General features: G+C 42.9%; 1 protein-coding gene across 2 annotated transcripts; it reads right to left on the bottom strand.

Annotated features, from left to right (window-relative positions):
- Positions 1 to 6,029: 6,029 nt before the first annotated feature.
- Positions 6,030 to 20,160, bottom strand: LOC8041475 (putative thiosulfate sulfurtransferase, mitochondrial). 2 transcript variants are annotated; one of them, XM_042293822.1, is made up of 3 exons: positions 19,980 to 20,160; positions 15,621 to 15,761; positions 6,030 to 6,275 (listed from the first exon to the last, which is right to left on the bottom strand). In XM_042293822.1, the coding sequence occupies exons 1-3, from the start codon at positions 19,984 to 19,986 to the stop codon at positions 6,034 to 6,036; spliced, it is 390 nt and encodes a 129-aa protein (XP_042149756.1). In that variant the 5' UTR covers positions 19,987 to 20,160; the 3' UTR covers positions 6,030 to 6,033. The 2 variants fall into 2 exon arrangements, with proteins under 2 accessions (XP_042149756.1, XP_042149755.1); XM_042293821.1 differs by lacking the exon at positions 19,980 to 20,160 and adding an exon at positions 19,225 to 19,440.
- Between the last annotated feature and the right edge of the window lie 163 nt (positions 20,161 to 20,323).

Genomic DNA, 20,323 nt, shown 5'->3' with positions numbered 1-20,323 from the left:
CAACCGAGTCAGGCTGAAAGTGTAGTCGGGACATAATTTGATAAAATAACCAAACTTATTTCGTAGGCCCCACTTTACCACGTAATCTGGTGTAGAGCATTTTGGCAAATGTTTCGTCAGATAATAGCCGACGCACAAAACTTCTTGTGGTAATCTCAAAATCTGAAATTTATTATAAGAATTCGAAAGAGATGTTGTCTAATTGAACTCGACGCTGGTGATCGGAGGTACTGTCGCACATGAGTAGGGTTTTGTCTTTTTGGTAAATACTGAAAAACCCGAAGATTAACGTCCAAACTGGTTTTATCAAAATCAAAGAAAACAGAAAAAACCTGAATTGGAGCTGCCCTTAAACATCTGCAACCCAAGACTCACAGGAAGAAAACCTGTATTACAGCTTTTGTTCTGAATGGGAACACCGCCCATACTGAACTGTCTGCAAGGCTGCTTATTTCTCCGGACTCCTTATCGCCTTTTTTTTTCTTTTATCAATACGCAATTCACGCGCATGCACCATTGAAGGTAAGGGAATCCTATGTCCTTTCTCCTCCATTATAAGTCCTGATAAACTCCCGATATTTTTAGCTCGAGCTTTCAGTGCCTCGAGCATGTCTCCATGCGTTAGTGCTGCCTAGCTCATAGGTTTGGTAGGGTTTCATGGTTTCGGGGTTTATTTTTCCTAAAATTTGTGGATGCTTTTTTGGGATTTACTTTTTCCCAGAAATTTGGTGTTCTGAAAATAAACTTCAGTTGCAAGTAGCGCTCTGTGTTGTTTGTTTCTTTTACTTGTCTGTTGTTTTTAGTGCTTTTAACCTCAAAATCTTGGTGTTCTCTGGTGACAACTTTAGGTATTGGACGAAAAAACTGGGTTTTTCAAAAATTATGTTGAAGAAAACGGGGCATGTGATTCCCCAACCTCCGCAAAACATTTGCATGACCTGAATACTTGAAATACATCCCCGCACTGACGAGGAGGAGAAATGAGATGTGGAAATCCAGAGAAAAAACCAGCCTTGAGGACATTTCATATAAGGCAGTGTTTTGTGCCAAAATAAAACTGTAGATGAAGACGAAAATAATCCCTGGAGAAGGGGAACAAGAGGGACAAAGGATAAACACAAATCTCCAAACACAGCTAAGTGACTGGTGCCCGACCGAAAAAATCCGCCTGGTCCGGGTACCGAACCCGGGACCTCTCCATTACAGGTGGAGCGCTCTACCAACTGAGCTAACCAGGGGTTAGACGTCAGTAGAGCAAGCGGGTTTTATCAGTTGCCACTAGGGATGCCGTGAACCACCCTAAGTTCGATTTCGAAAGATTTCGATATTTTCGAACCGAACTGATGTTCGAATTCGAAAGGTTTCGATATTTTCGACCGTACGGAGGTTCGAATTCGAAAAATTTGCAACTTTCAAAAATAGTGAAGTTTCGAATTCGAAAAGTTCGAAGCTTCCACGGTTTGTAAAAGTTCGGGTTCGATTATTTCGAATATTTGTTTACTTCAGGTTTGAGAAATTCGAAGATTTCGAACTTTCCTAACTTTAAATTCGAGAGAATCGAATGTTTCAAATTTCTTTGGATCTGAAATTCGAAAATTTCGAACGTTTCGAATTCTTATTGACATGAAGTTCGATAAATTCGAATATTTCGAATTTCTTTCCACATAAAGTTCGAAAAGTTTGAAGGTTTCGACTCTCTTTTAGCGCTAAATTTGAAAAAGAAACTTAGGTTTTGATTTTCTTTAAAGTCCAAGTGCCCAAAGTTCGAAGTCCGGTTTTCATGTTCCGCCTCCAGTTTCAGTTTCAAATAACGTTTTCACGCCTCACTGGTTTTCACGAAATCAGGTTTAGAAATGTTCGGGTGTGATATTCAGATTGCGCGAAGTTGGTCAGGCAATTAAATGAGACGACGAGTGTCCCGGATGTGCTGGATTATTTGCCAGTGCAAAGTGACGCGTGCAGAACAGTAATTGTGGCCGCCAGCCCGGGGGGGGGGGGGAGGTCTTTAACGTGCATCACGCAGTAGTGATCACACGAACGTACTGTTTAACGATACTCATCCAGTTCGAAACGGCCAGGGGCAGGCAGGTGGTTGAGTGTCACTGAGGCTCAGAAAAACCTTGAAGCGATCTGGCAAACTGCCTCCCCACCCCCTTGCACGCTGGTAAACATCCGCTTGAACGCCGCCCGAGTGACGCTGGCATATAGTAAGTTTAGTTTGTACGTGATGCAAAATCCTGAGACTGGGAATTGAATTTGAAAGAAAAAGTGTAAGACAGAAAAAAGGGGACAGGACAGCGTCTCAAACTCAGCTCAGGACAACGTCTCAAACTCAACTCAGCTGAGTTTGACACTTTGTCTTGTCCCCTTTTTTCTTTCTTCTTACACTATTTCTTTCGAATTTCATTCCCAGTCTCGGGATTTTGCATCATGATCAACAGACACCAGCTCGCCTGCACCTTGACATTTTTTTTAGTTTGTAATTGCTTTGGAGGTTTATTTTCGGAGACAGAAGAAACGCCGAGCAAAAAGCATAGAAGCCGACACAGCTTGAGGTCGAGGAGCGTTCTACCACACCAGCAGCGTCGGAATAGGAAAAAAAAAAGGGGCGGGGGGGGGGGGGGGGGGGGGGGGGAGGGGCCTCCGGTCTCCCCCCCCCCAGATATTTCGGACTGTTAAAGAAAACAATACGGGAAAAGAGGCCATGGTCGAGCTTATTTTAATCTGAAATTATTTATACATATGTATAGCTACTGTCGCTCGTCACTGCATAAAAGATCGCGTAGATGGTCATTGTTAGAAACTCGTTGTCAGAAGGCACTACTCGTCACATACTTAGTGGTTTGGAAGTTCAAAGCTATGTCTTTTCGACCTAAATAACTGTGCCATTGGTAAAAATAATAAATAAATAAACGTAACAATAAATGCAAAAAATAAAAAGCTGGAAAAAAAACTATCAAAAATCCGCCGGAAGTGTGGTATTCTTGCATATTCAGAGGCTCGGAACTACAAACAAATTTCTCCTACCAAAATGTGTACAGGCTGAAAGAAACACGTCCCAAAAAAGAGAAATGAAAAAAATAATAATAATAAATGTTTTTTTTGTTTTTGATGACGTGCCGAACTTAAACGATATTAGAAATCTTTCTCCCTGATTTAATTTATTCCTCAACATGAAAAGAACAATATATACAATAATTTGTATTCTTCAGAAATTAATGATATGTACTGTCTGTAGTGTCAATTTAAATGCGATACCTCAAACAATTTCGACGAAAAAAATTACCAAGTTTAGGACATAATTGCCCGTAGATACATATTCGGATATTTCTTCGAAACTCGTCTTGAACATCAATAATCATATCTTAAGACGACGCTTACCTAGGTTATGCATTGATCATTCTTAAAAAAAGTTGAACATCTCTACAAACGACAATTGTCAAAAGCCCGTCGTCCTTCCTCGCTCCTTCGGGAATCCATTTCTTTAAAACCAAGCATGCCAGATGATTGAAATAAACGGCATTGTCTTTCGCAAAGAATGCGGCACCACATGTAAAAATGCGAGAAAAAAAATTACGAATGTACCTCACTGCTTAAATCCAAATGAAACCGCCCGCCCATATTTCGAAGTTCGATGAACTTCGAACTTTTACCTTAAAAATACGAATTTCGACGAGCTTCGAACTTTTACCCTAAAAATTCGAAGTTCATCGAACTTTTGATTTTGCAGGAATCGGAATTGCGACAATTTTCGAATTATTTAGATCAATAGGTTCGAAAGTTCCAAAATTATTGAATTTCTTAGCGTAAGAAGTTCGAAAGTTCGAAAAGCTTCGAACTTTTTAGTGCAAGAAATTCGAAAGTTCGAAAATCATTGAATTTGTTTGTCTATCAAATTCGAAAGTTCGACAAGCATCGAATTTTGCAGCGTAATAAGTTCGATATCTCGAAAAGCGTCGAACTTCTTAGTTTAACAAGTTCGAAAATTTGACTTCAGTCGAATTTCTCGATATGGAAAGTTCGAAAAATCGAAATCTTTCGAACCTTTCGACAGGCTTGATTCGATCATCGAAACTTCGATTCGAAAAAAGTTTGCGGCATCCCTAGTTGCCACCAGTCTAACACCAACAAGGGTGAAGCTTGCAATTTTAAGGTTATGATTATAATGCAATTAAATGCAAAGGTGCAAGCGAGCTGGACAAGAATGACGAAAATAATCCAGGGAGAAGGGGAACAAGAGGGACAAAGGACAAACACAAATCTCCAAACACAGCTTTTTCGGTCGCGCACAGTCACCTAGCTGTGTTTGGAGATTTGTGTTTGTTCTTTGTCCGTCTTGCTCCCCTTCTCCAGGGATTATTGTTGTCATTCTTGTCCAGCTTGCTTGCACCTTTGCATTTAATTGCATTATAATTGTAGATGAAGATTTTCTTGATGCATAGGTTGCATTTTTTTGTTCAAGGACAGATTTTGATAAAACCGACTTGAGGGTTAATTTTTGTGGTTTATCAAAATTTACCGAAAAACCTAAACCATAGTCACAATATAGTTTGTGCACTTTGCACAAGCCATGTTGTGCAAAGTGGGCACAGAGTTAAATGAAGATTCTGTTAAAGGGCAACTCCGCTTCACTTTTGATATTTAGAAAACTATGCAGCCCTCTTCAGTATCATATAGGAAGACCCCCATGCCAAATATTACGATCTAATTCCGTTTATATATTTAATAAACTGGCCAGCAAACTTTCAAATGAGCCATGTTGCCGAAATCTGCCAACTCTAGCGTGCGACGTGAGGCGCAATCGTCAGCGCAGTCAATGCGACGGAGTTGGAGCGGCCAACGTTGAGCCACTACGTCAGAGGCATGTCTATGTCATTATCACGTTCTGTTTGTTTTTACTTCTCAGACCGAAATTGAACGATGACGTCATGAGTTTCTCCTCCCGGTGTTGGCTCAGCGGCGTCCACGTGATCACCATAATGTAAATACGCTAGTTTGCGCGCTTATTGGTCTGTTTCTCCGCTCCCCCTCTCCTCTTTCGTCTTCTCCCCTTCTCCCTCTCCCCGGGGCCATCACCGTACACGCCATGCAAAGCGACTTGCCCTTGTCGCGTGTCCTGTACCTCGCCCTCACAAACGTCGCACGACCACGTGGTTCGACGTGACGTGGCCATGACTCTGACGGCACGAGACTATTGTTGCTTGACGCAACCAAAGTTTCGGTTTTGGTATCAGCTGAAGGTTGAATTAAGATAACACAAATTATATTCCACAATTCGCAAATCCGAAAACGTAGAGCTGTTTAGTAGTGCTTTGTGAAATGGAATCACATGTAAGCCTAAATTTTTCGGCATTGAGCGGAGTTGCCCTTTAAACCCCGCTTTTAAGCGGCAGATGTCGCAATTATGTCTCTCTACTATTTATACGTGCGTTTAAACAAACATTCAACACGTAACGAGGCGTGCAGCGAGTGTTCTCTTTCTGTACCCCCCCCCCCCCCCCCCTTTTTTTTATCCTGGGGCTTCCCCTTGGGGGGCTCCTTTCCATCTGCCCCTGGGGTGGACGTTGATTGCGACAAGGACGCAGGCTCGGTATCTTACGGTACAAAGGCTTTAAGTAAGGCTCTGCCCAACCACAGCTTTGGACAGAATGAGTGTATAAAGAGCATGCCATCAATAGGGTTTCATGCAAAGCGCTACAAGTCCAGTTCACACACTTGCGTTTGGCCGTACCAAGTGCGTTGAAATCTCTTGTAACCACTGGCACACCCATTGGCACGCCCATTGGCATTGTCCATATGGTAAACCTGGGCCACTTCCCACCAGCGTACAATTAGACTGAAGCTTGTGTGACATTTGTAGGATCAAATCTACGCACCAGCTATGGGAAATGGTCACTTATAACAATGTCAGATTTGTTTCGAGCCCACGGCAAAAGAATTGTGCGTAGAAAATTACAAAAATATACACGCAGGTCAGAGGCGTCAAGGGCTACCAGCAATCGTGAGAGATCATGACATGCTCGGCCTCCCCACTCAAAAAACACGGATGTGCGAGCTAACCCATAAGGACGGTGCACTGCGTTGGACCGGGCAGAGTGATTGCACAACATACTTGCGGTACTTTTGGAGCTTGTCAAGTCTCTGAGCTGCCAACAGAGCCCTCCTTCCAGAGCGGCACGAGAAGATGATCACGTCGTCTGCCTCGGGCTTGCTAAAGTTGTATTTCGTCTCAAATTCCTTGGGCTCCAACTCAAAGGCCTCCGGTATTGATTTCACTGTAACGAGCAAACATGGGTAAATTACTTTCAAAATGTAATTTATTACAATTGCCTTGCTTCAAAAGTAGTTTAACTGCAATTCCAATTACTACTACTTGAAAAGTAATTCTTACAACTACAAATTACTTTTAAAAAGTAATGCAATTACTTTATAATTACTTATTTTTGAGAGAGACCAGACTTGGGCTATGTAACTTTAATTTGGGTTGTATAGAATGAAACCTATTTGTTCATTCCTTGCCCCAATGTTTGAGGAGGCTTAAGCATCGCTGCATAAATGCCACATATCATACTTTCCTTTTATGAATTTTGTTAAATTCATGATGGAACTTGACAGTTTGAGGCAATTAAGTGTTAACATCTCTTTTATTTTTCTACATAATAATTAATTAGTTCGCATGCTGGAAGACGCCAGATCGCTATAGGAAAAATTGGGTTGACAAAGGTTTGTTAGCCCGGCAAATAAAAATGCAACGATTAGTCATATATGAATATTTTACAAGCTTTGGTATAAAACTAAAATCCACATCTGCCTAATACGACCACATTCACATACAAACATCATAGTACTGTCAATCATTTACATTGAGTTGAAATTATAGTGGCTCAGAAATATATAAGAACCGAATTGGGACTCCCGAATCATTTGTAACAACATTCACAGGTGCGAGGTCAGTCTCCAAAATGCTTATGCAAAAAGTATATGAAGAAAAACCAGCAGGAAATAAACTTGAAAATAATACAAAGATACAAATATGTGACAGTACTAGAAGAGGGACGTAAAAAACTGGCAAAAAAAAAAAAGAACTTCATAGACGATTAAAAATTCCTAGAAAAAAAGCTGAAGCTAAATTTTTTTTCTTTCAATATTTTGGCATGTTTACGCTATTGTTTTATGCTCGCACAGCAAATGGCGCAACACGTCGCCGTTGAGGTAGGCTCCAAAGAGGATTGCCCCTCAGCTTGCAGTGTAAACAACAAACAATGCGACGCTATTTATGTTGTGCGTGTGTGAGTGAGTTTCTTTGTGCGAGTGTTTCACCGAGAGCTAGGCCGCTTGTGCAAGCGCTCAGTCTTTTAGAGAGGTTCCGTCGGCACCGCAAAGTTTTGCAAAAGTAATTGTAATTGTGCCTGAAATTTTGGAATTACTGACACTAAAAGTAATTAAATTGCAATTCATTTTGTCCAAAATTACTTAATTACAATTACAAAAAAAGTAATTAAATTACAGTAATTCAATTACTGTAATTGAATGACTACCCGAGTATAGTAACGAGGTGGATGCCAACAGTAAATGAGAAGTGTCCCGTCACAATGAGCCACTCCCGTGTGGAGCTATTCTCCAGGACAACTTTTTGAGGCGGTGCAGTCAAAGCTACAATGGAGGAAGAGAGACGTGACTGAGAAAGGCCAGCCAAAGCGGCGAAAGTTTGCTCGGGTTCCGAGCATCAACTGGCAGAAGCACCATCTATTCGGAGCTCACACGCAGGCATGGTAGCATGCTACGCAGCGTTGTAAAGATGTGCACAAATAAGGACCGCTCGGCGAGTGGCTCTTGCACGATGTGCCATCTCATGGGGTTTGCCAAAAATGCGAGCAAACCAGACTCGCTTCGTAGCGAGGTGTCGTCCTTCAGACACCCCCCTCTTCTTCCTTAGTGGTCGAAGCTATGAGCGTCCATGCGCTTCAGCACCCCGAAGCGACGTACATGGCGCGACACTGTTAGCGCGAACAAGTGACTGCCGGTTGTCTCTTAGAATCGAAGGTCCGTTATTGAAACCGGTCGTGTGTGAGTGCTCACTTGGTGCACCAACCTAAATGGTAATATTTGACGCCTGCCAACACACTCTTTCGAAGCGCAAAAAAGTGCCACCGATGCCCTAACAGTGTCACACATAGTTCAGTGTTCTCAATTGTTAGATATAACCTGCGAGCATCGACCAGAGTGACTGACTGCATCATCTGCTGGCGCAGTCTGGCATCTCACACCTATGTCCTTTTTTAGCGTTGCGCTCCCTGTATGGACGTGATAACCAATGTTTGCTTAGAAGACAACATACAGTAAGTTTGCGATAATTCAAATTTGGATATTTCATACTTCTGTTTAATTTAAACCACTTTCAAAATTTTGGTTGTCCCGCTATGTTCTTAATGTATTCATAAGCTGCTTAATCCGAACGGCGTTTTCGTGTAATTCATACTTTTTGTTCTCGTGGCTCCGTTGAGTGTGCTTCTTTCCAAGCACCAGTGCACTGCAGAGAGGCAACAGCCACGGAGCTTGCTTCCATGGGTGTCGCTTCTCCGCACTGCACCGGTGCTCGGTGAGCAGCGCACTCAACGGGACTCAAGCAGGGCGCGGAAATTTTCACAGCAACTTGCACGGACGCTGTGATGTGGCGGCATGGCATAGGTCCTCTTCACAGCGTCCGCACAAGTTGCTATAAAAACTGCCGTGCAGTACTCGTTTTCCTCACTCATGTACCTTCTGCCTAAAGGTCCACATTAGATAATTTCTTGGCCTGATGAACAAACTTAATTTTCTTTTGAGTTGTCATACACTGTCTAAACAATCCACTATAAACAACAATTTTGAGATAAATTAACTTATGTCATACATTTCACAAATGTTTTATGTGTGGCATACCTGCTTATGGTCAATAGGCCTATGCAGAAGAAATCAAATATCTGCTCTGTATGTGTAGCCATTCATATGGCAAATCATGATTTTATCTTGCATATTTAGAATAATGTTTTTATAATTCAAACTTCTGATAATTCAAACAATATTTGTGGCTTCCTGGAGTATAAAGTAACAAAGATCTACTGTAAAAAAAATCTTCACTTTTTCTTTTTAATGTGTTTGCACGAAGTTTGTTTTTAACAGGTAACATTGTACATTTATAGCATGCTTTTAATGTGCCAAACATAAAGAACCTTCTTCTGTGGTTCACACCAGCATATCAAGGATGATATCAGCAATGCAGTTGTACAAAGACACTAAAGCGGGTAGCAAAAAAAAAATTGAACGTAAAGACGACAAAAAACAAACAAACAAAAAGCAACATGTATTGGGGAGCGGCAACCGTCTTGTGAAGAGCCTCTTTGTTTCTGCAGCATCGTCGTTTTCATCATTGGGTAGCGATAATATCAGTTCCAGTCACCGCTCGCGTGCTATATCTAAAAGGGTCCTCCAGCGATATCTTTGTGGTCCCCGATTCGCCTGAAAATTAGCTAAACACAGCAACGAACATGACTGAAATGGTATCCCAAATATTGAATCAAAATAGTTTTAATGCATTAACTGTCCCATAGAGCGAGCTGACATCAGTTTGAAGCGCAAAAACTGCACCTAGTTTCCCCGATCCCAAAGGAGCAAAGTAAAGCTGAAGGATTTCGCCTTCAATTCCATTGGCTGGCGTGCGTCGACGAGGCTCGCATTGGCCGCTGCGCTCGTAAGTTTCCACGACCGCTCACCCCATGGCGTTGCGTGTCCATCAGCGCGCCATTAACACGGAGCGTCCAAGGTCAGCGTGCCCAGGGGAGCACGCGTGCTGACCGGCAACGAAAAGTATGCAGCAGATGAAAAAGGGAAAGGACGAGCAACTTGCATGCTTTCGCATTCACAACTCATAACAAGTGCTTAGGTGTGCCTTGAACATTTTTTTCTTGCGAAGTTATGGAATTTACTATTTTGGTACTAACCATGTTTTTCAAACTAAAAGTTTCTATTGGCAACAACAAAAAAGTGAAGCCAGTGGAAGGCATTGGTTCACTCCTTGGACTGTAGATTTTGTTCCCAAATGATGACAAGCAGTTTTATGGCATCAAATGAATGCTTTGGAAGTTTGCTCCAGCACCAGCACAGCAGCAGGAAACAAATGTTTGGCATACTCTATTTTTTAGACAGCTTGTCCAACCGGCAAGCCTGCCTTTCACTGCTGTGACAGCACCAAAAAGTGTGGTTATGTTTGAATGTTGATTTTTGCAACATTTTCATTTGCTGATTTCACCATAACTCTCATGAATTTTGCAATACTAAATAGTTTATACAAAAAACGGTAAATGCCGGGGACTCAGAAAATATAGTTAGTTGGGGCACCTCAAAAAATTGTTGGAGTGCCCCTTCAACAGTTGAGCACACCACTGTACCTCCTGAGCTCTCTTCACTTTTTCTAAAATGCCCCAGGAAAGTTATAGAGCACAGCTAATGCAGCAGATTAAAGGATTACATGATCAAGCAAAACTCCAGCCAGTGTAAATTTGCATGGACATTGAATGAGAAGGTGTCGGAAACCTTTCCCACGACAATACACAGGGGTGCTGTAGGGGTGCTGCATAATTTTTAAGTCTAACATCTGTAAATATGCTTTTGTTGTACTTATTGCCAGCTTGTTTTTACAACCATTGCAAATCCCTACAATGCCCTTGAATCTGTCCAAAGGTCTTTTGCCAAACTTATTGTAATCCCCAGGCTTTTTTGGCTTTGGGGAGGGGAAAGGGGAGGGTGAGGGGGCAGTTTGACTTCTTCCCCACTTTTCTGCTGGTACAGCAGGTTTCTTGAAATACAACCGTGAATTAAACAACAAACACATTTAGAACAAGGGCGTACTGGAATTAAACAGTGGCATTTTAAAAATTCATACATTTTAAAATTACCATATTATCCGGACTATACATGTTGCAAGTTTGGTCTCAGAGCACCGCCATCTTGCTCAGTTGGGGTGCACTTGGGTGTGGCCATAATCCGATTACAACACCTTAGCAAGGCTATGTAATCGGATTATGAAGCGCTCAGTGCACCCCAACTGAACAAGATGGCGGAGCCCTGAAGCCAGACTTGCAAACGTGTATAGACCTTTTACCCTTACTCTTGTCCTCAGCTACCTGGTAAGCATATCCAGTAAGGCCGATGAAAAAATAATAAAACATTTCAACATGCCAATAGTAAAAAAATAAAGGGAAGACAAACCGAAAATGGGTGACGGTTACGCTTATGTCCTAAATGTATTCTATTGGCGTGGCGACAATAAAACAATGTTTTCGCCCATACTGGAAGTGACGATATTTCAAGATGGCAGTGCCCTTGTAAAATATGTCTATAGTCTGCACTCAATGCCCAATCCGAACTTAACAATTATAATACACAGCATAGATTGACAAATTCCTGCTGTATTGGCACACAAAGCTTGCATCATACATAAATAAACATTAATATACTCTGTTATTAATAAAATCTTTCCTGTATTATCACAGTGAAAGATTTAGGAAAAAACAAATACTTGTATAGCCCACACTAGGTAAAATTTAAACTTTTAAACATGTATAGTGTGCAGAATATAGTCCGAAAAATATGGCACACTGAAACTTGCAAGGGTGGACTACATAGCTTCGTTGGGTGGGTTTCACCCAGTCACTGCATACACCGCATCCATGCAGGACCCCCATAAGTCGTGTGTATGACATAGAAGTGGCATAAGCTCACAATTTCACTCTTTGACGCCTAGTTCTGCTCTGGAGGCACCAATGGAGATCGCTCACGCCACTTTCTCTACCTCTCCTAGAGAGCAATTTAAACAAATAAGATTGCCTGTTTCCTCTCTTAACCAATTGCAACCTGGTCAAAAACAATTCTAAATTGTAAACATGTAGTTGGCTAAGAGCCAATTGGCCGGTCACTTCGCTTCCTTCATTGGATTGCGTAACAATTGCAGACGCACAAAAAACAAACAAACAGAAAACAACAAAAACAACACAAATTTAGCAATTATGTTTGTGTAAGCGTGCCAACAGGTTTCTAAGGATTAGAATTTCTTGCGAAAATTGGGAACAGGCCAAAAATGATAGCAGACCTAAAGGTGACCCACTGAAATCTGGCATCAATAACGCTACACACTGGAGGCAGAAATTGCCTTGGCAGTAAAGAGTGCAATGGTGTTCCTTTTAACAGGTCAACCAAATGATGCACTTGTCCAAGCTATATGTATGTTTTCATTTATACATCTATCATTAGCCCCATAAGGTTATTGCAGGAGAAAAAGGTACACAAGAAACGGACAATGTTAAACAAACAAGATCAACAAATGACAGTCAAAAATTGTTCTGAAGATAGAGACAACTATCATCTACATAAAGTCGAAATTTCACAGTGTCACATTAATACGTACACTCTGGAATCACCTTTCCATATCCATTGCCAGAATTCTTAATCTTGTTGATCTTAAAAATGCTGTAACTTGATTACTAGGACCTGTTTTATGATTTTCTTGTTTTGTTTACTTTTTTACTTTTTATTTTACCCTTTCTGTAATTCCTCTGGGCCCTAAGGGCACAAATAAATAAATGCATGAATGTTACCAGGCAATGAGTTCTAAATTTGAATGGTGTGAGAAAAACATTTAAACATACCTGTATGTAAAAGGGTGAAATATTTAGCTCATGGTGGCACCTTGACGATAATAATCTTATGCAGTTAGCCATCTTTAACATAACCTTCAAGAAGTTTGACCCTATCTTCGGAACTCTCAACCCATGTCACACAAGCTATTAGTTATGGCTGCTGTTAGTCGTGCTTCCAACAGTACCGAACAAATCTTTGATAGATTCCAAACATAGCAACTACACATTTCAACTGTTTGGAGGGAACAGCGCAAAAAGGACATAGGACGAGGTCGAAGAAACACACCGACAGGGCGCTGACTTACAACTGAAAGTTTATTGCTCTGAAGAAAGAGAAATAAACACAGAAAGGAGGAAGGGGAGACAACAAACAAATCAAACCAATAACGTGCTGCATCACCCACGCCCACGCTCCGTCACACGAACCTGCCACACTTTCTTACAAAATCCACCTCGTCATTTGCAAGGGCAACCGAAGGAGCGCTCACACACGTGTCAGCTCCGATAGACGCAATAAAAAACGCTTTGTCTATCTCCCTCGCAGTTTTGTTTTTGTGATGAGACAAAATCTTTATGTCACGAAATAACGCCGTGCAGCCACACCTGTCACAATGAACCGCTAGGTTTCCTGAGGGCGAGGAACGCAAAGAAAGGGAATGTTTCCTTGCCCTTACGTTTACACAACGCCTGGTTTAACCAATATACACCCTGCCGCAGGACAGGGGAATCTGGTACACGACCCCGCTTACACAGGCGACGTACGGGGTGCGATGTTTGACGTCGCACACAACGGAAGGGCGTCCCCCTCTCTACTAACAGCAGCACAAAGGTGTGAAAGCTTAGATGGCGCCGAGAAGACGACAGGCACCTCAAACCTACCGGCAACGCGCTTAATTCGGTGGGACAAGGCATGAATATACGGAAGTATGACAGGTCTAGTGGACGGCCTTTGTTTTTTCCCAGGAATAGCGTGCCCCCTAAACATCCGAACAAGGGACTCAGCAACACCCCCCAGAACCGCCGAAGGGAAGCCCGCAGAGGCAAGCCTATCAACCTGAGTCATAAAACTTGACCCACACCTATGGTGACATGATTTTAACAAAGACGCCCTGAGGCACGACCCAGCAATAGCCCTTTTCACCAATTTTGAGTGTGCAGAGTCATAAGGAAGTAATCCCTTCTTTGATCTAGGATCATAGGCCCAGCACACATGTGACGTGTGCTGGGCCTATGATGATCCTAGATATGATCCTAGATCAAAGAAGGATGAATGATCCTAGATCAAAGAAGGGATTACTTCCTTATGACTCGGCACACTCAAAATTGATGAAAAGGGCTATTGCTGAGTCGTGCCTCAGGGCGTCTTTGTTAAAATCATGTCACCATAGGTGTGGGTCAAGTTTTATGACTCAGGTTGATAGGCTTGCCTCTGCGGGCTTCCTTTCAGCGGTTGGGGGGGGGTGTTGCTGAGTCCCTTGTTCGGATGTTTAGGGGGCACGCTAGTCTTGGGAAAAAACAAAGGCCATCCACTAGACCTGTCGTACTTCCGTATATCCATGCCTTGTCCCACCGAATTAAGCGCGTTGCCGGTAGGTTTGAGGTGCCTGTCGTCTTCTCGGCGCCATCTAAGCTTTCACACCTTTGTGCTGCTGTTAGTGGAGAGGGACGCCCTTCCGTTGTGTGCGACGTCAAACATTGCACCCCGTACGTCGCCTGTGTAAGCGGGGTCGTGTACCAGATTCCCCTGTCCTGCGGCAGGGTGTACATTGGTCAAACCGGGCGTTGTGTAAACGTAAGGGCAAGGGAACATTCCCTTTCTTTGCGTTCCTCGCCCTCAGGAAACCTAGCGGTTCATTGTGACAGGTGTGGCTGCACGGCGTCATTTCGTGACATAAAGATTTTGTCTCATCACAAAAACAAAACTGCGAGGGAGATAGACGAAGCATTTTTTATTGCGTCTATCGGAGCTGAGACGTGTGTGAGCGCTCCTTCGGTTGCCCTTGCAAATGACGAGGTGGATTTTGTAAGAAAGTATGGCAGGTTCGTGTGACGGAGCGTGGGCGTGGGTGATGCAGCATGTTATTGGTTTGATTTGTTTGTTGTCTCCCCTTCCTCCTTTCTGTGTTTATTTCTCTTTCTTCAGAGCAATAAACTTTCAGTTGTAAGTCAGCGCCCTGTCTGTGTGTTTCTTCAACCTCGTCCTACGTCCTTTTTGCGCTGTTCCCTCCAAACAGTATGTACCACCAACTAGCCCAACTACATGCCTTGCTACACATTTCAACCGGAGTTTGAAATTTATATCTTTCTCTTTTTAACCCCTTAACCGTTTTGGACGAGCCTAACTTGTCAACGTGGAGCCGTCCCCGAACCGTTCAGGATGAGTATAGCTCGTCTGCTTTCCACGGTTCCTGCACTCAACCGTTTTGGACTAACCAGGCTCGCTTATGGCTTAGTTTGTGGCTCTGGCAACAGATGGAAGCATTGAATTTTTTTAAATTTTGCTCCTATTCCATTTGTGGCTAGAAATATGATATCAAAGCCAACAAATTTGATTCTGAAGACAACAATTAAGCAGTTGGAGATCAGAAATTCTAGAAAATTAAAAACTGTTAAGCGGTTAAACATCTCATACATGCCCATGTTTCTCAAATTTGAGGAAAACGTTGCAACCTGTTGTGACGAGGTGCATGCTGTAACAGCAACACTTTTTTCGGGCTTCCTTGAATGGCCTTATACAAAGCCTTTAGAAGTGTGGACTCAAATTTTCTTAAAAAGAGTACATTCAGCACGAAAAAAAAGAAGATTGACAATAAGCATAGAACACAGAGCAATGGAGTATTGAACAAATGGCACAAACTCAGAAAATTTGGCTGCATGAGTACCCGTAAGGCCTCACCAAAAAAGTATTTCGGACACAGAAACAAAAAGGTCCAACTCCATACTTACGGGGAATGTTGTGAAAATTCGGGATCCGGCCATCCGTTTCCAGCTCTTCGGGCTCACGCACATCGATCACCACACCTGTTTTGTTGTGCGAGCGAACAGCCTCAACCTCGCTGAACTCGACCACCAGAAAGGTTGCAGTGTCTGCAACAAGACATTCCCAGATCGGTTAAACTTCCAGTCCAGGAGTGGCCAAGCTGTGGCTCTTCAAGGATCGAAGTGTCGCTTTCGTTATTCAGAGATTGTCGAAACAAATTGGTTGGGATGATAAGATTAGCTTCAAGAAAAAAAAATAATCATAAAAGAAAACTGTTGTTTCCCATCTTCCTCTTTCGGGGATTTGCTTATTCAGTGCAAATGGTACGGCGAGCGACAGGCTGAAAACAAGACAAATACAATGAGCGACTTTGAAACTGTGGTCTGCATTGAGTCAATGAGCCTGAGGAGATGAAGCATATAATGATCAGGGAGGCAACGCAAGTTGCATTAAAACATTAGTACCAGGCTTTCCAGTCTATAAGATGTGCTTCCGTCGAGGACAGGATTGACGTCGAGGACAGGATTTTTCCCTGACTCGCCCCACTTGCCCTGTAGAGTGTGCGACGACGTCAGTTGTCGGCAGGGCTTAAAGTCTGGGGGGTCTCAAGGGGTCTCAGACCCCCCACTGATTTTAAAGGATGGTCTGAGACCCTCCTCCACAGCCCCAGTATTAGTGAAATATAAATATATCTTTCAGTAAATAGCTTTGTTTTCGGGGATGTAACATTTAATTGGGTATTATCAATCTGAGGGTTGCAGGTGCAGAGTGGGAGAGTCAGCAGTGGGGTTTATTTTATGTGCATCTAGTAATCTAGTGCATCTCGTCAGACCTTCCCCCCCCCCCCCCCCCCCCCCTCCCCCCAACCTTTTTTTAGGGACCTCCCTCAGCTTGCGGGAGACTTTAAGCACTGGTTGTCGGTGCACTAGTTTGTATTTAATTTTGTTTGCACACATTTTTTTTAGGAAGTGTAAATTTTTGATATGACTTTATTGAGGTATGGCCTGTAGCTGCAGGCGAAACTTTAACCAACATTTCAGGCATGGTTGACAGGGCAAGCAATGCATGAATCACAGCTGGTATATGAAAATGAAGAAATATGGCCACAACTGCAGGAGCATCACTATAGATTTACATCTCACACAATCAATGCTGCTGATGGTCTCAATGAATTGGCAGTTTATGTATACTATTGCGTTTTTTTTGTATCTCTGCTTCTAAACAAAAATGCCAAAGCAGAAAAGCTGCATGCTGCTGCTCCAGCGATATGTTAAGTATAGTCTGGGCCATAAAGGGAGAATCACAAGTGATACACCCCAAGTACAGGGGCAAAGTAAAGAATGAAGGAACACAGGCATGTACAATTATTTCTTTATGTATGTTTATACTGCTTGCATTTGGCCTTTGCTGGATTTGGATAGTATTCCAATGAACTCCACTGGTGGTATCTGTGGAATTGTTTATAATGTCACTCAAGTAATGTACAACAAATGTATGTGAAGGTGTTTAGGCTGTTATTAGTTTCTCAGGCTCTAAAATTTAGATTTTAGCTAAATAAAATTGTCCTGAAACTAAAATACCAGAAGCTATTCTCACGCAAACTGTCACCCTTCACAGGTTCTACATTTTCTGCTACTAGTGCAGCTTCCACCACTGGACAGTTGTTTGAACGCTTGCTGTTCCTCTTGTTTTTCTCTGTTGCCTGAGTCCAGCTGTAGGAAGTTTCGAGGGTGAGGAAGCTGTTGGGGACCTGCAGCAATGCCTCTTTTAATTGGAAATGAAAATTCAAACTAAACTGTATTTTCTAAATACACAAGGCTAGAATAAAGAATGTCAGGAAAAAAAAAAAAGAAAGCTGTTTACAACTCCCAGTAACGCCGAATTAGAGCGCAGCTCTCGAGGAGAAGTAGGGAAGGGTAACAAAATGGTGAGTTGGGCCAGTTGGTTCATAGGGAAGGGTACTGAGGGTCGCGTGACCCCGGGAGAGGGGGTCACGTGACCCCCCCCCCCCCCCCCCCTTGTGATTCCCCGCTAGATTTAGCGAGGAAATTTTTGTGCTAGATTTAGAGGGGAAATTTACCCATAATGCACCACGCAGTTACGCCGACCGCGATGCCGCTCAAGCCAGAAACGGGCGCCTAAGAGCTGCGCTCTAAAATGAAAGACGTCTGTAATTCTCTGTAATGCCGAATTAGAGCGCAGCTTTTGAGGAGGAGAGGGGAGGGTATGCCTGTGTGATTTCACGAGGGTGACTTCACTTGTGACTTTCGTGTTGCACTTGTGTTGCTACTGGTGACCTTTATGACGTCACTGGTGAACCTCACGACGTTAAACGGGACGTCACTGGTGGCCCTCGTGACGTCATTCGTGGCCCTCGTAACATCACTGGTGACCCTTGTGACATCACTCATGACCATTCTGACGTCACTTGTGTTGTCACTGGTGACTTTAGTGACATCACTGGTGACCCTCGTGACGTCACATGCGACCCTCGAGAAAATGTTTCCCGGGAAACATTTTCAACTAAAGAAACACTTCGATGAATCATATGCCAAGAACAAACTTATTTGAAAAGAAAAAAAAAGGAAGGTACACATAAAGTTTCAAAGTCTTGAAAACCTGAGATTTCAGAACAGAAAAGTGAACAATACACATACCCTTGTGTGTGTTGTCCCGTTTATTGTTCCCAAGTTTCAGGTTTTCAAGATGTTGAAAGTTCACCAGTTCACCCGCATATTCCGTCATTTCTAACACCTAGTTTCTTCGTTATACCAACTTCACATCTATCCAGTGTTCTGCTTGTATGGGCTTTTGAACAATGCTGATATAAATAAGAAGCAGTGACATATGGTGGCCAGGGGTGCAGAGAAGCAGCACAGTATAAAGGCCATTATGAATGAATGGTTAGATGCCGAATGACACTTTCATTAGCAGGTGCTATACCATAACAGTGTTTTTTACGTCTGCAGAATGGGACACATGAGTGCCATGTATCGTCAGACTCGTTTCGAGGAGCTTGTAATTTTCACTGTCTTAATTAAAAAAAGTTGTTCAGATGTTATCTGAAGAAACCCTGAACCTACATACTGTGCAGAGGAGCATGAAGAACTCGACTGATATACAAGAAGGAAATGGCTGGATTTTGCAAGCGAGATTCTGTGCCCTTCATGACCTCTGCCAGACAAAGAAAACTAGGTTAAAGCATCTTTCTGCTGATCTACTCTTGAAAGGAGTGCACTTGAGATAAGCAGACTCATTGTAAGCCTGTACCGTGAGCATTGCCCATTATCTCAGAGGTGCATTATCTCACTCCTAGACTATCCGGGTAAAGAAAGACTCCATATACTCAACTGATATAGCAGCCTCTGCTTAGAATCAGAGCCACTAAAACAGCTACACACGGGAAACCAGCACTGCATTCCCCGATTTCTTACCAATTAGTAATTACGCAAAAGACAAGAAATCTATGCCTCTACCAGTTATACGCTCTACCAGTGATACAATTCGAAGAATGATTAGGTCAGAATGGGCTCTCTTATCGGTCTAGTAGTAGCCCAAACACTTAGGTACCTGTACTCCGAAGACGACGACCCATCTTTGCTTTTTTCACGCGGCTTGTGCTGCCACATTCAGGCCAGACCAGGCCGACACTGACCACAACGGCGACCACCAAAGCGTAGCGCATGATACGTTTCTTGTTTTGTGGACGAACGCAACGGGGCCTCGAACGTTCAACCAACGAAGCAGGAACGCCGTCGCAAACGTCGTCCTTTTTATCCTACCACTTCCTTTTCACGCGCGCGTTCATCAACGTTTTCTTTCTTTTATTTCTCGTCCGTATTGCGAAGGTCTGTTTTCAGCGGTTTCGAAAAAACGACCAATCGGCGGATTTTAGAACCAGATTTTCCTCGAGCCACTTGGCACCTCTTCAAGAACCTCACTAGACCCTCGCAGCAAATGCAGAGTAATCAAATATAGCGGTAGCTGTAATAAGTTTGACAGCGCATCTATGTTAACAAAAACTCTGCAAAAGCGACAAAATTTATTCGCGTGCGCGAGTGTGAGACACTGGGCAAGACCTGATCATAACGTCTCAAAGGATCTTGAGAAAAAGCGACGACTTTCGGCCGGCGCCGTTCGCCATGCGGGTGGAGCCAAAACTGTGGCTGATGCGTCGCGCGCAAAGCGAACGTGCCCCCCGGCGAAGTTCGCCGGTTGAGTTCTTATGCACATTACAAAACAAAAAAGTGAGCAAAATTTTACGAGATCTTCAACTAGGTCGTCTAGGCCAGATCTGGCCTGGGTGGTGTGGGAACTTTACTCACCTCCCATGGTAAATTGCTTTGCTGTCGACTTGTGGAGACGTGGAAGCGGTAACAAAAAGTCGCTTAACTAAATCAAACGGCTAGTCGCCGTTGAAAACTCACCGGCCGGCAAAGAGGGAGTAAATGCAAGCGGCAAAGATGGCAAAGGATCAAAGAGCCAAAGATTATTATTCAAATACAAGTAGCACATGATCGTCATGGCAACGTGTTTGTGTGGCCAGACGTTTTTTTATAACTGGCTAAGTAAAAGGAAACCACCATAATGTAAAACCAAACCAATTGAACCAAACAAACTGTAGATATAAAACTATTTGAATGGTTTAAACTATATTTTATATAAAAAC

This window comes from Ixodes scapularis, unplaced genomic scaffold (genome assembly GCF_016920785.2).
Source record: "Ixodes scapularis isolate PalLabHiFi unplaced genomic scaffold, ASM1692078v2 PGA_scaffold5__190_contigs__length_132052651, whole genome shotgun sequence".
In the NCBI taxonomy this organism is placed as follows: Eukaryota; Metazoa; Arthropoda; class Arachnida; order Ixodida; family Ixodidae; genus Ixodes; species Ixodes scapularis.
Note: the sequence above shows the minus strand (reverse complement) of the source record. Positions and strands in the feature narration are given on the sequence as shown.

Excerpts from the sequence above, each read along its gene's own strand:
- LOC8041475 (XM_042293821.1), bottom strand. The coding sequence starts at position 19,339 with ATGCGCTACGCTTTGGTGGTCGCCGTTGTGGTCAGTGTCGGCCTGGTC. Across the intron at positions 15,762-19,224 it reads TCGTCGTCTTCGGAGTACAG|ACACTGCAACCTTTCTGGTG; the intron begins GTACCTAAGTGT and ends GTCTTGTTGCAG. Across the intron at positions 6,276-15,620 it reads GAATTTTCACAACATTCCCC|TGAAATCAATACCGGAGGCC; the intron begins GTAAGTATGGAG and ends TGCTCGTTACAG.